The sequence below is a fragment of the Lepisma saccharinum genome, unplaced genomic scaffold, assembly GCF_977018435.1.
Source record: "Lepisma saccharinum unplaced genomic scaffold, izLepSacc3.1 HAP1_SCAFFOLD_41, whole genome shotgun sequence".
Taxonomy (NCBI): domain Eukaryota; kingdom Metazoa; phylum Arthropoda; class Insecta; order Zygentoma; family Lepismatidae; genus Lepisma; species Lepisma saccharinum.
In genome coordinates, this window is record NW_028142901.1 from 3,310,899 (window position 1) to 3,329,213 (window position 18,315).

Consider the following 18,315-nt stretch of genomic DNA (forward strand, 5'->3'; position numbering starts at 1 on the left):
CTTTACAAACCAAGCCAGAGATGATTTTCATTAAGATGTTGAATTATTATGCTTTTCAGAGTATGAAAAGCGTTTTAATTATCACATTTGGACTATAGGTTAAACACTTGACTTTTAGAGATATTCGCGTTCAATGCTACTACGCGTTTGAAACTCATTATCTCTGCAGACCAGGCCTGAGATGAATTTTCTTAAAATGTTGAATTATTATGCTTTTCACGGTTTGCAGAGTGTCTTAATTATCATATTTCGACTATAGGATCAAAACTTGACTTCTCGAGATATTAGCGTTTCATGCTAGTACTCGTTTGAAACTCATTTTCTCTACAGACCAAGCGAGAGATGAATTTCCTTAGAATGTTGAATTATTATGCTTTTCACGGCCTGAAAAGCGTTTTAATTATCACATTTTGACTATAGGATCAAACCTTGATTTTTCAAGAAACTAGTGTCCAACGATTGTACTCGTTTGAAACTCATTTCTTCTACAGATCAAGCCAGAGATGATTTTCCTTAAGATGTTGAATTATTATGCTTTTCACGGCCTTGAAAGCAGTTTAATTATCATATTTCGACTATTGGACCCAAACTTAATTTTTCGCGAAATTCACGTCTCATGCTAGTACTCCTTGAAACTCATATTCTCTGCAGACCAAGCCAGAAATGATTTTCACTAATATGTTGAATTATTATGCTTTTCACGGCATGAAAAGCGTTTTAATTGTCACATTTCGACTATAGAATCAAAACTTGCATTTTCGAGAAATTAACATTTAACATTAACATTTTACTCGTTTGAAACTCATTTTCTCTACAGACCAAGCCAGAGATGATTTCCCTTAAAATGTTGAATTATTATGCTTTTCACGGCCAGAAAAGCGTTTTAATTTATCATATTTCGACAATAGGATCAAAACTTGATTTTTGGAGATATTAACGTTCCATGCTATTACTATTTTAAAACTCATTTTCTCTACAGACCAAGCCAGAAATGATTTTCCTTAAAATGTTGAATTATTATGCTTTTCACGGCCTGAAAAGCGTTTTAATTATCACATTTCGACTATAGGTTTAAAACTTAATTTTTGGAGATATTAACGTTTCATTCTAGAACTATTTTGAAACTCATTTTCTCTACAGACCAAGCCAGAGATGATTTTCCTTAAAATGTTGAATTATTATGCTTTTCACGGAGTGAAAAGCGTTTTAATTATCACATTTCGACTATAGGTTCAAAACTTAATTTTTCGAGAAATTACTGTTAACTGCCAGTTCTGGTTTGAAACTCTTTTCCTCTACAGACCAAGCCAGAGATGATTTCCCTTAAAATGTTGAATTGTTATGCTTTTCAGAGTATGAAAAGCGTTTTAATTATCACATTTGGACTCTAGGTTTAACACTTGACTTCTCGAGAAATTCGCTTTCAAACCTAATACTCCTTTGAAAATCATTTCTTTACAGAACAAGCCAGAGACGGTTTTCCTTAAAATGTTGAATTATTATGCTTTTCACGGCCTGAAAAGCGTTTTATTTACCATATTTCGACAATAGGATCAAAACTTGATTTTTGGAGATATTAAGGTTTCATGCTAGTACTATTTTGAAACTCATTTTCTCTACAGACCAAGCCAAAGATGATTCTCCTTAAAATGTTGAATTATTATGCTTTTCACGGCCTGAAAATCGTTTTAATTATCACATTTCGACTATAGGTTCAAAACTTAATTTTTCGAGAAATTACTGTCCAATGCTAGTACTCGTTTGAAACTCTTTTCCTCTACAGACCAAGCCAGAGATGATTTCCCTTAAAATGTTGAATTATTATGCCTTTCACGGCCTGAAAAGCGATTAATGATCACATTTTGACTATAGGATCAAAACTTGGAGTTTCGAGAAATTCGAGTTCAATGCTAATACTCCTTTGAAACTCATTTTCTCTACAGACCAAGCCATAGATGATTTCCCTTAAAATGTTGAATTATTATGCTTTTCAAGACCTGAAAAGCATTTTAATGATCACATTTTGACTATAGGATCAAAACTTGGATTTTCGAGAAATTCGCGTTCAATGCTAATACTCGTTCGAAACTTATTTTCTTTACAGACCAAGCCATAGATGATTATCATTAAGATGTTGAAATATTATGCTTTTCAGAGTATGAAATGAGTTTTAATTATCACATTTGGACTATAGGTTGAACCCTTGACTTTCAGAGAAATTCGCGTTAAATACTACTACTCGTTTGAAAATCATTTTCTTTGCAGACCAAGCCAGAGATGATGTTCCTTAAAATGTTGAATTATTATGCTTTTCACGGCCTGAAAAACGTTTTAATTATCACATTTCGACTATAGGTTTAAAACTTTATTTTTCAAGAAATTACTGCCCAATACTAGTACTCGTTTGAAACTCATTTTCTCTACAGATCAAGCTAGAGATGATTTTCCTTAAAAAGGTTGAATTATTATGCTTTTCACGGCCTGAAAAGCGTTTTAATTATAACATTTAGAAAATAGGATCGAAACATGTTTTTTCAAGAAATTGCTGTCCTATGCTTTAATTATAACATTTCGACTATAGGTTCAAAACTTGATTTTTCAAGAAATTACTGCCCAATGCTAGTACTCGTTTGAAACTTATTTTCTTTACAAACCAAGCCAGAGATGATTTTCATTAAGATGTTGAATTATTATGCTTTTCAGAGTATGAAAAGCGTTTTAATTATCACATTTGGACTATAGGTTAAACACTTGACTTTTGGAGATATTCGCGTTCAATGCTACTACGCGTTTGAAACTCATTATCTCTGCAGACCAGGCCTGAGATGAATTTTCTTAAAATGTTGAATTATTATGCTTTTCACGGTTTGCAGAGTGTCTTAATTATCATATTTCGACTATAGGATCAAAACTTGACTTCTCGAGATATTAGCGTTTCATGCTAGTACTCGTTTGAAACTCATTTTCTCTACAGACCAAGCGAGAGATGAATTTCCTTAGAATGTTGAATTATTATGCTTTTCAAGGCCTGAAAAGCGTTTTAATTATCACATTTTGACTATAGGATCAAACCTTGATTTTTCAAGAAACTAGTGTCCAACGATTGTACTCGTTTGAAACTCATTTCTTCTACAGATCAAGCCAGAGATGATTTTCCTTAAGATGTTGAATTATTATGCTTTTCACGGCCTTGAAAGCAGTTTAATTATCATATTTCGACTATTGGACCCAAACTTAATTTTTCGCGAAATTCACTACTAGTGAATTTTTCACGAAATGCTAGTACTCCTTGAAACTCATTTTCTCTGCAGACCAAGCCAGAAATGATTTTCACTAATATGTTGAATTATTATGCTTTTCACGGCATGAAAAGCGTTTTAATTGTCACATTTCGACTATAGAATCAAAACTTGCATTTTCGAGAAATTCACATTTAACATTAACATTTTACTCGTTTGAAACTCATTTTCTCTACAGACCAAGCCAGAGATGATTTCCCTTAAAATGTTGAATTATTATGCTTTTCACGGCCAGAAAAGCGTTTTAATTTATCATATTTCGACAATAGGATCAAAACTTGATTTTTGGAGATATTAACGTTCCATGCTATTACTATTTTAAAACTCATTTTCTCTACAGACCAAGCCAGAAATGATTTTCCTTAAAATGTTGAATTATTATGCTTTTCACGGCCTGAAAAGCGTTTTAATTATCACATTTCGACTATAGGTTTAAAACTTAATTTTTGGAGATATTAACGTTTCATTCTAGAACTATTTTGAAACTCATTTTCTCTACAGACCAAGCCAGAGATGATTTTCCTTAAAATGTTGAATTATTATGCTTTTCACGGCCTGAAAAGCGTTTTAATTATCACATTTCGACTATAGGTTCAAAACTTAATTTTTCGAGAAATTACTGTCCACTGCCAGTTCTGGTTTGAAACTCTTTTCCTCTACAGACCAAGCCAGAGATGATTTCCCTTAAAATGTTGAATTGTTATGCTTTTCAGAGTATGAAAAGCGTTTTAATTATCACATTTGGACTCTAGGTTTAACACTTGACTTCTCGAGAAATTCGCTTTCAAACCTAATACTCCTTTGAAAATCATTTCTTTACAGAACAAGCCAGAGACGGTTTTCCTTAAAATGTTGAATTATTATGCTTTTCACGGCCTGAAAAGCGTTTTATTTACCATATTTCGACAATAGGATCAAAACTTGATTTTTGGAGATATTAAGGTTTCATGCTAGTACTATTTTGAAACTCATTTTCTCTACAGACCAAGCCAAAGATGATTCTCCTTAAAATGTTGAATTATTATGCTTTTCACGGCCTGAAAATCGTTTTAATTATCACATTTCGACTATAGGTTCAAAACTTAATTTTTCGAGAAATTACTGTCCAATGCTAGTACTCGTTTGAAACTCTTTTCCTCTACAGACCAAGCCAGAGATGATTTCCCTTAAAATGTTGAATTATTATGCCTTTCACGGCCTGAAAAGCGATTAATGATCACATTTTGACTATAGGATCAAAACTTGGAGTTTCGAGAAATTCGAGTTCAATGCTAATACTCCTTTGAAACTCATTTTCTCTACAGACCAAGCCATAGAAGATTTCCCTTAAAATGTTGAATTATTATGCTTTTCAAGACCTGAAAAGCATTTTAATGATCACATTTTGACTATAGGATCAAAACTTGGATTTTCGAGAAATTCGCGTTCAATGCTAATACTCGTTTGAAAATCATTTTCTCTACAAAACAAGCCAGAGATGATTTTCCTTAAAATGTTGAATTGTTATGCTTTTCAGAGTATGAAAAGCGTTTTAATGATCACATTTGGACTATAGGTTTAACACTTGAATTTTCGAGAAATTATCATTCAATGCTAATACTCGTTTGAAAATCATTTTCTTTACAGAACAAGCCAGAGATGATTTTCCATAAAATGTTGAATTATTATGCTTTTCACGGCCTTGAAAGCAGTTTAATTATCACATTTGGACTATAGGATCGAAACTTAAATTTTCGCGAAATTCACGTCTCATACTAGTACTCCTTGAAACTCATTTTTTCTACAGACCAAGCCATAGATGATTTTCCTTAAAATGATGAATTATTATGCTTCTCACGGCCTGAAAAGCGTTCTAATTATCACATTTAGACAATATGTTCAAAACTTGAGTTTTCGATAAATTCGCGTTCAGTGCTAATACTCGTTCGAAACTTATTTTCTTTACAGAACAAGCCAGAGATGATTTTCCATAAAATGTTGAATTATTATGCTTTTCACGGCCTTGAAAGCAGTTTAATTATCACATTTGGACTATAGGATCGAAACTTAAATTTTCGCGAAATTCACGTCTCATACTAGTACTCCTTGAAACTCATTTTTTCTACAGACCAAGCCATAGATGATTTTCCTTAAAATGATGAATTATTATGCTTCTCACGGCCTGAAAAGCGTTCTAATTATCACATTTAGACAATATGTTCAAAACTTGAGTTTTCGATAAATTCGCGTTCAGTGCTAATACTCGTTCGAAACTTATTTTCTTTACAGACCAAGCCATAGATGATTCTCATTAAGATGTTGAAATATTATGCTTTTCAGAGTATGAAATGCGTTTTAATTATCACATTTGGACTATAGGTTGAACCCTTGACTTTCAGAGAAATTCGCGTTAAATACTACTACTCGTTTGAAAATCATTTTCTTTACAGACCAAGCCAGAGATGATGTTCCTTAAAATGTTGAATCATTATGCTTTTCACGGCCTGAAAAGCGTTTTAATTATAACATTTAGAAAATAGGATCGAAACATGTTTTTTCAAGAAATTGCTGTCCTATGCTTTAATTATCACATTTCGACTATAGGTTCGAAACTTGATTTTTCAAGAAATTACTGCCCAATGCTAGTACTCGTTTGAAACTTATTTTCTTTACAAACCAAGCCAGAGATGATTTTCATTAAGATGAAAATCAGAGTATGAAAAGCGTTTTAATTATCACATTTGGACTATAGATTAAACACTTGACTTTTAGAGAAATTCGCGTTCAATGCTACTACGCGTTTGAAACTCATTATCTCTGCAGACCAGGCCTGAGATGAATTTTCTTAAAATGTTGAATTATTATGCTTTTCACGGTTTGCAGAGTGTCTTAATTATCATATTTCGACTATAGGATCAAAACTTGACTTCTCGAGATATTAGCGTTTCATGCTAGTACTCGTTTGAAACTCATTTTCTCTACAGACCAAGCCAGAGATGAATTTCTTTAGAATGTTGAATTATTATGCTTTTCACGGCCTGAAAAGCGTTTTAATTATCACATTTCGTCTATAGGATCAAACCTTGATTTTTCAAGAAACTAGTGTCCAACGATTGTACTCGTTTGAAACTCATTTCTTCTACAGATCAAGCCAGAGATGATTTTCTTTAAGATGTTGAATTATTATGCTTTTCACGGCCTGAAAAGCGTTATAATTATCACATTTCGACTATAGGTTCAAAACTTAATTTTTAGAGAAATTACTGTCCACTGCTAGTTCTGGTTTGAAACTCTTTTCCTCTACAGACCAAGCCAGAGATGATTTCCCTTAAAATGTTGAATTGTTATGCTTTTCAGAGTATGAAAAGCGTTTTAATTATCACATTTGGACTCTAGGTTTAACACTTGACTTCTCGGGAAATTCGCTTTCAAACCTAATACTCCTTTGAAAATCATTTCTTTACAGAACAAGCCAGAGACGGTTTTCCTTAAAATGTTGAATTATTATGCTTTTCACGGCCAGAAAAGCGTTTTAATTATCATATTTCGACAATTGGATCAAAACTTGATTTTTGGAGATATTAACGTTCCATGCTATTACTATTTTAAAACTCATTTTCTCTACAGACCAAGCCAGAAATGATTTTCCTTAAAATGTTGAATTATTATGCTTTTCACGGCCTGAAAAGCGTTTTAATTATCACATTTCGACTATAGGTTTAAAACTTAATTTTTGGAGATATTAACGTTTCATTCTAGTACTATTTTGAAACTCATTTTCTCTACAGACCAAGCCAGAGATGATTTTCCTTAAAATGTTGAATTATTATGCTTTTCACGGCCTGAAAAGCGTTTTAATTACCACATTTCGACTATAGGTTCAAAACTTAATTTTTCGAGAAATTACTGTCCACTGCCAGTTCTGGTTTGAAACTCTTTTCCTCTACAGACCAAGCCAGAGATGATTTCCCTTAAAATGTTGAATTGTTATGCTTCTCAGAGTATGAAAAGCGTTTTAATTATCACATTTGGACTCTAGGTTTAACACTTGACTTCTCGAGAAATTCGCTTTCAAACCTAATACTCGTTTGAAAATCATTTCTTTACAGAACAAGCCAGAGACGACTTTCCTTAAAATGTTTAATTATTATGCTTTTCACGGACTTGAAAGCAGTTTAATTATCACATTTGGACTATAGGATCCAAACTTAATTTTTCGCGAAATTCACGTCTCATGCTAGTACTCCTTGAAACTCATTTTTTCTACAGACCAAGCCAGAGATGTTTTTCCTTAAAATGTTGAATTATTATGCTTTTCACGGCCTGAAAAGCGTTTATTTATCACATTTAGACCATAGGATAAAAACTTGAGTTTTCGAGAAATTCGCATTCTATGCGAAACATATTTTCTTTACAGACCAAGCCAGAGATGATTTTCATTAAGATGTTGAATTATTATGCTTTTCAGAGTATGAAAAGCGTTTTAATTATCACATTTGGACTATAGGATAAATAAACAATTGACTTTTAGAGTAAATCGCGTTCAATGCTACTACGCGTTTGAAACTCATTATCTCTGCAGACCAGGCCTGAGATGAATTTTCTTAAAATGTTTAATTATGATGCTTTTCACGGCCTGAAAAGCGTTTAAATTATCACATTTCGACTATAGGATCAAAACTTGATTTTTCAAGAAACTAGTGTCCAACGATTGTACTCGTTTGAAACTCATTTCTTCTACAGATCAAGCCAGAGATGATTTTCCTTAAGATGTTGAATTATTATGCGTTTCACGGCCTTGAAAGCAGTTTAATTATCATATTTCGACAATTGGATCCAAACTTAATTTTTCGCGAAATTCACGTCTCATGCTAGTACTCCTTGAAACTCATTTTCTCTACACACCAAGCCAGAGATGATTTTCCTTAAAATGCTGAATTATTATGTTTTTCACGGCCTGAAAAGCGTTCAATGCTACTACGCGTTTGAAACTCATTATTTCTGCAGACCAGGCCTGAGATGAATTTTCTTAAAATGTTTAATTATGATGCTTTTCACAGCTTGAAAAGCGTTTTAATTATCACATTTCGACTATAGGATCAAAACTTGATTTTCGTTTAATTCACGTTTAATGATAGTACTCCTTGAAACTCTTTTTTTCTACAGACCAAGCCAGAGATGATTTTCCTTAAAATGATGAATTATTATGCTTTTCACAACCTGAAAAGCGTTTTAATTGTAACATTTCAACTATAGCATCAAAACTTGCATTTTCGAGAAATTCGCGTTCAATGCTAATACTCGTTTGAAACTTATTTTCTCTGCAAACCAAGCCAGAGATGTTTTTCCTTAAAATGTTGAATTATTATGCTTTTCACGGCCTGAAAAGCGTTTTAATTATCATATTTCGACTATAGGATCAAAACTTGAGTTTTCGAGAAATTAACGTTTAATGCTAGTACTCATTTGAACCTCATTTTCTCTACAGACCAAGCCAGAGATGATTTTCCTTAAAATGTTGAATTATTATGCTTTTCACGGCCTGAAAAGCGTTTATTTATCACATTTAGACCATAGGATCAAAACTTAAGTTTTCGGGAAATTCGCGATCAATGCTAATTCTCGTTTGAAACTCCTTTTCTCTACACAGCAAGAAAGAGATGATTTTCATTAAGACGTTGAATTATTTAGCTTTTCAGAGTATGAGAACTTTTTAATTATCACATTTGGACTATAGGTTAAACACTTGACTCTTAGAGAAATTCGCGTTCAATGCTATTACTCGTTTAATACTCATTATCTCTGCAGACCAGGCCTGAGATGAATTTTCTTAAAATGTTGATTATTATGCTTTTTACGGCCTGAAGAGTGTCTTATTTATCATATTTCGACTATAGGATCAAAACTTGATTTCTCGAGATATTAGCGTTTCATGCTACTACTCGTTTGAAACTCATTTCCTCTACAGACCAAGCCAGAGATGAATTTCCATAGAATGTTGAATTATTAAGCTTTTCACTGCCTGAAAAGCGTTTTAATTATAACATTTAGAAAATGGGATCAAAACTTGATTTTTCAAGAAATTACTGTCCTATGCTAATACTCGTTTGAAACTTATTTTCTTTACACACCAAGCCAGAGATGATTCTCATTAAGATGTTGAAATATTATGCTTTTCAGAGTATGAAAAGCGTTTTAATTATCACATTTTGACTATAGCTTAAACACTTGACTTTTAGAGAAATTAGCGTTCAATGCTACTACGCGTTTGAATCTCATTATCTCTGCAGACCAAGCCAGAGATGATTTTCCTTAGAATGTTGAATTATTATGCTTTTCACGGCCTGAAAAGCGTTTTAATTATCACATTTCGACTATAAGATCAAATCTTGATTTTTCAAGAAATTACTGTCCTATGCTAGTACTCGTTTGAAACTCATTTTCTCTACAGACCAAGCTAGAGATGATTTTCCTTAAAAAGGTTGAATTATTATGCTCTTCATGGCCTGAAAAGCGTTTTAATTATAACATTTAGAAAATGGGATCAAAACTTGATTTTTCAAGAAATTACTGTCCTGTGCTAATACTCGTTTGAAACTCATTTTCTCTACAGACCAAGCCAGAGATGATTTTCCTTAATATGTTGAATTATTATGCTATTCACGGCCTGAAAAGCGTTTTAATTATCACATTTCGACTATAGCATCAAAACTTGCATTTTCGAGAAATTAACATTTAATGCTAGTAATCGTTTGAAACTCATTTTCTCTACAGACCTGCCAGAGATGATTTTCCTTAAAATGTTGAATTATTATGCTTTTCACAGCTTGAAAAGCGTTTTAATTATCACATTTCGACCATAGGATCAAAACTTGATTTTCGTAAAATTCACCTTTAATGATAGTACTCGTTTGAAACTCATTTTCTCTACAGACCAAGCCAGAGATGATTTCCGAAAAGCGTTTTAATGATCACATTTTGACTATAGGATCAAAACTTAAATTTTCGAGAAATTCGCGTTCAATGCTAATACTCGTTTGAAACTAATTTTCTCTACAAACCAAGCCAGAGACGATTTTCCTTAAAATGATGAATTATTATGCTTTTCACGGCCTGAAGAGCGTTTTAATTATCACATTTAGACAATATGTTCAAAACTTGAGTTTACGATAAATTCGCGTTCAGTTCTAATACTCGTTCGAAACTTATTTTCTTTACAGACCAAGCCAGAGATTATTCTAATTAAGAGGTTGAAATATTATGCCTTTCAGAGTATGGAATGCGTTTTAATTATCACATTTGGACTATAGGTTGAACCCTTGATTTTCAGAGAAATTCGCGTTCAATACTACTACGCGTTTGAATCTCATTATCTCTGCAGACCAGGCCTGAGATGAGTTTTCTTAAAATGTTTAATTATTATGCTTTTCACGGTTTGAAGAGTGTCTTAATTATCATATTTCGACTATAGGATCAAAACTTGACTTCTCGAGATATTAGCGTTTCATGCTAGTACTCGTTTGAAACTCATTTTCTCTACAGACCAAGCCAGAGATGAATTTCCTTAGAATGTTAAATTATTATGCTTTTCACGGCCTGAAAAGCGTTTTAATTATCACATTTCGACTATAGGATCAAACCTTGATTTTTCAAGAAACTTGTGTCCAACGATCGTACTCGTTTGAAACTCATTTCTTCTACAGATCAAGCCAGAGATGATTTTCCTTAAGATGTTGAATTATTATGCTTTTCACGGCCTTGAAAGCAGTTTAATTATCATATTTCGACTATTGGACCCAAACTTAATTTTTCGCGAAATTCACGTCTCATGCTAGTACTCCTTGAAACTCATTTTCTCTGCAGACCAAGCCAGAAATGATTTTCACTAATATGTTGAATTATTATGCTTTTCACGGCATGAAAAGCGTTTTAATTGTCACATTTCGACTATAGAATCAAAACTTGCATTATCGAGAAATTAACATTTAATGTTAGTACTCGTTTGAAACTCATTTTCTCTACAGACCAAGCCAGAGATGATTTCCCTTAAAATGTTGAATTATTATTCTTTTCACGGCCAGAAAAGCGTTTTAATTATCATATTTCGACAATAGGATCAAAACTTGATTTTTGGAGATATTAACGTTCCATGCTATTACTATTTTAAAACACATTTTCTCTACAGACCAAGCCAGAAATGATTTTCCTTAAAATGTTGAATTATTATGCTTTTCACGGCCTGAAAAGCGTTTTAATTATCACATTTCGACTATAGGTTTAAAACTTAATTTTTGGAGATATTAACGTTTCATTCTAGTACTATTTTGAAACTCATTTTCTCTACAGACCAAGCCAGAGATGATTTTCCTTAAAATGTTGAATTATTATGCTTTTCACGGCCTGAAAAGCGTTTTAATTATCACATTTCGACTATAGGTTCAAAACTTAATTTTTAGAGAAATTACTGTCCACTGCTAGTTCTGGTTTGAAACTCTTTTCCTCTACAGACCAAGCCAGAGATGATTTCCCTTAAAATTTTTGAATTGTTATGCTTTTCAGAGTATGAAAAGCGTTTTAATTATCACATTTGGACTCTAGGTTTAACACTTGACTTCTCGGGAAATTCGCTTTCAAACCCAATACTCCTTTGAAAATCATTTCTTTACAGAACAAGCCAGAGACGGTTTTCCTTAAAATGTTGAATTATTATGCTTTTCACAACCTGAATAGCGTTTTAATTGTAACATTTCAACTATAGCATCAAAACTTGCATTTTCGAGAAATTCGCGTTCAATGCTAATACTCGTTTGAAACTTATTTTCTCTGCAGACCAAGCCAGAGATGTTTTTCCTTAAAATGTTGAATTATTATGCTTTTCACGGCCTGAAAAGCGTTTTAATTATCATATTTCGACTATAGGATCAAAACTTGATTTTTCGAGAAATTAACGTTTAATGCTAGTACTCGTTTGAACCTCATTTTCTCTACAGACCAAGCCAGAGATGATTTTCCTTAAAATGTTGAATTATTATGCTTTTCACGGCCTGAAAAGCGTTTATTTATCACATTTAGACCATAGGATCAAAACTTAAGTTTTCGGGAAATTCGCGATCAATGCTAATTCTCGTTTGAAACTCCTTTTCTCTACACAGCAAGAAAGAGATGATTTTCATTAAGACGTTGAATTATTTAGCTTTTCAGAGTATGAAAACTTTTTAATTATCACATTTGGACTATAGGTTAAACACTTGACTCTTAGAGAAATTCGCGTTCAATGCTATTACTCGTTTAATACTCATTATCTCTGCAGACCAGGCCTGTGATGAATTTTCTTAAAATGTTGATTATTATGCTTTTTACGGCCTGAAGAGTGTCTTATTTATCATATTTCGACTATAGGATCAAAACTTGACTTCTCGAGATATTAGCGTTTCATGCTAGTACTCGTTTGAAACTCATTTTCTCTACAGACCAAGCCAGAGATGAATTTCCTTAGAATGTTGAATTATTATGCTTTTCACGGCCTGAAAAGCGTGTTAATTATCACATTTCGACTATAGGATCAAACCTTGATTTTTCAAAAAACTAGTGTAAAACGATTGTACTCGTTTGAAACTCATTTCTTCTACAGATCAAGCCAGAGATGATTTTCTTTAAGATGTTGAATTATTATGCTTTTCACGGCCTTGAAAGCAGTTTAATTATCATATTTCGACTATTGGACCCAAACTTAATTTTTCGCGAAATTCACGTCTCATGCTAGTACTCCTTGAAACTCATTTTCTCTGCAGACCAAGCCAGAGATGATTTTCACTAATATGTTGAATTATTATGCTTTTCACGGCCTGAAAAGCGTTTTAATTGTCACATTTCGTCTATAGAATCAAAACTTGCATTTTCGAGAAATTAACATTTAATGCTAGTACTCGTTTGAAACTCATTTTCTCTACAGACCAAGCCAGAGATGATTTCCCTTAAAATGTTGAATTATTATGCTTTTCACGCCATGAAAAGCGTTTTAATTATCGTATTTCGACAATAGGAACAAAACTTGATTTTTGGAGATATTAACGTTTCATGCTAGTACTATTTTGAAACTCATTTTCTCTACAGACCAAGCCAGAGATGATTTTCCTTAAAATGTTGAATTATTATGCTTTTCACGGCCTGAAAAGCGTTTTAATTATCACATTTCGACTATAGGTTCAGAACTTAATTTTTCGAGAAATTACTGTCCAATGCTTGCACTCGTTTGAAACTCTTTTCCTCTACAGACCAAGCCAGAGATAATTTCCCTTAAAATGTTGAATTATTATGCTTTTCACGGCCTGAAAAGCGATTAATGATCACATTTTGACTATAGTATCAAAACATGGAGTTTCGAGAAATTCGCGTTCAATGCAAATACTCCTTTGAAACTCATTTTCTCTACAGACCAAGCCATAGATGATTTCCCTTAAAATGTTGAATTATTATGCTTTTCACAGCCTGAAAAGCGTTTTAGTGATCACATTTTGACTATAGGATCAAAACTTGGATTTTGGAGAAATTCGCGTTCAATGCTAATACTCGTTTGAAAATCATTTCTTTACAGAACAAGCCAGAGACGACTTTCCTTAAAATGTTGAATTATTATGCTTTTCACGGCCTGAAAAACGTTTTAATTATCACATTTCGACTATAGGTTTAAAACTTGATTTTTCAAGAAATTACTGCCCAATACTAAAGTTGGTGTCAGCGTAGGAACCGAGCACTTCGAGTTCCGTCGTGCATCCTGCTTCTTGGAGGGGAGTTGTGAACACGGTGCCAATCAGAGTTGCGACGTTGCCGTCATCGCCTACCGCTTTGCCGCAGCGCGGTCACTTCTACCGTCAATACCCCGAAAGAAGAAAAAAAGGAAGACACGTGTACTTTGTTTATATTTTTTTCTTTATTTATAACTTTGATTAAGACAGTAATTTTAACCGCTAACTCAGCTCGTTCAGAGTTGGCTAAGTACAGATCAGTTATACTCAGTACATCTCTGTCTCTCTCTCGCGCGCGCACACACACATGCAAACAACACGAAAAAAGTTACTGAAGGTTACCGGTAAATATTTATAGTGTCAATTGATGTCTTTATTAGTTTTTGAAAGATTATATTCCGCCGTCAAGTACCGAGTCAAGTTGCTAACATTCAAAGTCTCGTCTTTATTTTGTTTAAATACCAATGCTAACGTATGGTAATCTTGTGTAACTCCCAATCTGTTGTTTATAAGAGTGTAATTAACACATTTTAAAATCAAGCGCTATTACAATTTAAAATAATAATAAATAGAATGAGTCTAAGGATTATAATGCAGAGTTTCAATACCCCTTCATGTACCGTATGGTGCATTGTAAAGGTACATGATTAAGAGATACCCCTTGGGAGGGGCAACTCGGGCACTCACCCGAGGCTCCGCGCTTTAAGGGGGCCCGCGCTAAGTAAAATATTTGTTTGCTCACTGTTTATTACGAGTTTATGGGACACTGGTGTTTGCAATTTAACAAATTAACCCGATTTCTCCTAACTTCACGTGCATGGTTTGGACATACTTAAAAATATCCCAAATTACTGAAATCACATTCTAAACTAAGTACTGTATGAAAATCATGTTCAAATATTTCAGCTAAAAGTAGTTAATATACAGAATTCGTTTAATTATACGTCGAATGAAATCATGGAGTGGAAATATTTTTATACACAAGACCCTGTAAATTCACAACAGCATAAAAATTTAATGAGAAGTAAACAAAGGAGAATCATGCTGGAGAATATTATTGAATATGATTAAAAATTGTCACTTGGATAGTTAAAATAATAGTTTGCTATTGAACACATCCAGTTTTGCGCCCCAGTGGCACCTTTGAAAGGAATAGAAACAATAATTTAGAAACTTTAATTAGTCCACTATAATTTTTGGGTTAAACCTCCAACAAGTTCTGTTTATTGCAGCTTAGGTAATAATACGAAATATATATAAATTTTGTATTAATTATGATAATTTTTGTATTGCGATTATGTAGGACACCTGTACTTCATACTAGGGAGGAAAAAATGTTTGATTTTCTCAGACCTGGAAAATTTTGGTTATAGGCGTATATTGCATGCCCTGGGTCTCGCACCCACCTAGGTCCTGCCCTGATGTGTATGAATACAGAACAATGAATAGTACTTTCATGCTTTCCTATTGTCTATTTCATCATTATCACCATAGCGATATAATAACATCGACAAACAAAAATCTTTGTTAAAACATATATACGTATCGACGACGATAAATAGTTAAAGCAGACTCAACCTATTGCTTCGACTCATAACTTGTGCATCACCCTCCCTCGTTTTTTGTTATTACGTCTATTGATTTGAGCCAAAACTTTGCGATATTATCGATGTGGGAGAGTTTTGTAATTTTTTATAGCTTGCATTAATTTAGTGTCCGGCAGCACGTATTATTAGCGAGCGTATCGGTTGACATAATTATTTATATATTATGAAATGTGCAGAATAGAAATAAATAGCTACATTGTACTCACCAAAATGAAGTTCTTAATCGTCGTCTGCTAATGTTGACACTCCCAAGTCGTCACTGTCACTTCCTTCACTACTTTCGTTATCTGTATCCAAATTAATGATAACTGTATCATGCACACGCTCAATCAGCCCATCGGCTTCCCACATTCTTTCCTCGGTTTGCTTTACTTTCTCCACATCTCTTCGCCACTGTTCAATGCTCACTTTTTCTATTCCTTCTTCCATTAACTGCTCTACTTCGTCCAATTTGAATTTAGCATTTTCCATGGCGACGTGGTTCTTCACGGAACTCCAAACGTATTCTATGGGATTGAGCTCGCAGTGGTATGGGGGCAAGCGAAGAACTTCGTGACCAGCAGCGTTAGCTAATAAGTCCAATTTATAATTGTTCATGTATTTAATTTTCTCGTTGTCTAAAATTTCGCACAATTCAAATTTGTTCATGTGTGCTTCCCACGAAATCCCTTTCTCAGTAAACCAATTTTGAATGTCTTTTTTGGTGCTGCTCTTTGTGGGAATTTTCTCCGCCCTGACACTATGATACGGTGCATTATCCATCACTATTACAGAATTGGGGGGGATATTAGGTAACAGCCTTTCCGTGAAATAACGTTCGAACACATGCGAATCCATTTCGGAATGATAATCGCTGTTTTTGTTCCCCCTTTTCCCCCGGAAAATCAACTTTGCCCCCGGAACAAAACCATCTTCGGATCCAGCATGGACCAATATCACCCTCTCGCCCTTCCCCGTGGGCGCTTTTGCTCCTACCGAGAGACCTTCACTCCATGCTTGGGCCGCAGACGTAACTTTGGAGTCCACCCACCTCTTGGATTTGGTATGGCCTCTGTTTGCCCAAGTTTCATCGGTGTATATGATCTTTCGGCCTTCGTTTCTGAAACGCCTAATTGCACGAAGATATCTGTGCCTCCACGCTATAATATCTTCCCTGTCAATTATAGTGGAACCACAAGGAAAGAAACCTGCGCAGACCCCATCGCGCTGGCGGGTGGGGGAAAAATACAGGGAGAAGGAGACTTCAGCCCGGCTCACGTTAGTGTTGCCAGACCTATTGATTTCTCGGGAGAATTCCTTAATAAACTATTGGTATGGAACCTCCAACGGCTTGCTCAAAAACACATTTCCTGCTCATCTTACTTGAACATGGAGGGGAGAGATAGAGTGGAACTCCACTCAGCCATGAAAAGTGCTGTTTGAACTGTGAAATTATGCCAAACGATACTCAATTGTGCTAGGACATTATTATTATTTTATAAATCCTGATAAAAATATATTGTTTCCCCCTCGCTGGAAAAAATCTTCAGACATCCCCTTGCCCCCCCCCCCCACCCAGTTTGCACGCCTATGCCGCCCCCAGAAGGTCGTTCATCCGCTACTTTTAGATCATCGGATTTTGTAGCAGATCTTCTGGTTTCCCAAGGAACAATCTCCCGATTTTTTAAAGTCTGAGCTGGCAACACTGCACCGAGCACCGATAACGGCAGGGAAGATGCGCGAACGCTTTTGAGGGAAAGTTTTTTTCCTTGTGGTCGAGCTATAGCATTGACTCTCTTTTGTGCTTAACAAATTTGAAGCCAACGTCTTTTAAGAGACGATATAGTGTACTTCTCGATATCGACGGAAGTTGGTCGTCTTTTTTTAGGACATGGAGAATTTTATTCAGCGTTGGCAGTTTATTTTCTTTGAAAAAAGCGTGCATATGTCTTCTTATTGCTCCGCGAGCAAACCTGTCGTAATTGTCCAGCCGTGTTTTACGCTGGTCTCTTGGTCTTTTCTTGTTAGGGGTGTCTAACTTGCCTTCCTTATCGAGAAATTCCTTTTTTATTTGAAACACTGTGGAAGGGCTAACACCAGTTGCATCAGCTGTCATTTTTACTGCAGTTCTTACGGAAGTAGGTGAATTGTTTGTTATTTGTGAGCGAAAATAAGAATATACATTTAAGATTATGTTTCTTTCCCCGCCCTTTAACACACGTTTCCTCGTCCCCTGTTTATAGCACTCAGGTGATGTTGGCTCCATTGCCTATATTATATTACACGAGAACGCAAATTTCAGTCCAGGCCACAGTACACAAACACAAACATAAACAATCAAACAAACACGCGCACCCAAATAATAAAAATGTGCCGGTTCCTCTTATTGCATATCACCTTCACCAAACAATTCTGCAGAAAAATTACACAAGAATTAGCTATAACAAGCCGCACTTATTAATAGCCAATATTTTTACACAAAAACGCACTCTGACTACCGATGGGCGAAGCTACTTAGACAATTGGCAACTCTGTAGAGCTCTGCGGAAAGTTCCTTCCTTCCTGCAAGTATTGCCACCTCTGGAACGGAGTTTTGTCGCCATCCTCAAAGACTCGTCAACACATAGCAATGACACATTATACGGAGGACAATAACCATCGCAAATACGAAGAAACTTGCAGTATATCCAATATATTCACTGTAAA

General features: G+C 34.4%; 1 protein-coding gene across 1 annotated transcript; it reads right to left on the reverse strand.

Moving 5' to 3' along the window:
- Nucleotides 1-15,849: 15,849 nt before the first annotated feature.
- Nucleotides 15,850-17,725, reverse strand: LOC145982272 (uncharacterized). Its single transcript, XM_083115844.1, has 2 exons — nucleotides 17,583-17,725; nucleotides 15,850-16,681 (listed from the first exon to the last, which is right to left on the reverse strand). Exons 1-2 carry the CDS (start codon nucleotides 17,723-17,725, stop codon nucleotides 15,850-15,852), a joined length of 975 nt encoding a protein of 324 aa, XP_082971970.1.
- Nucleotides 17,726-18,315: the final 590 nt, after the last annotated feature.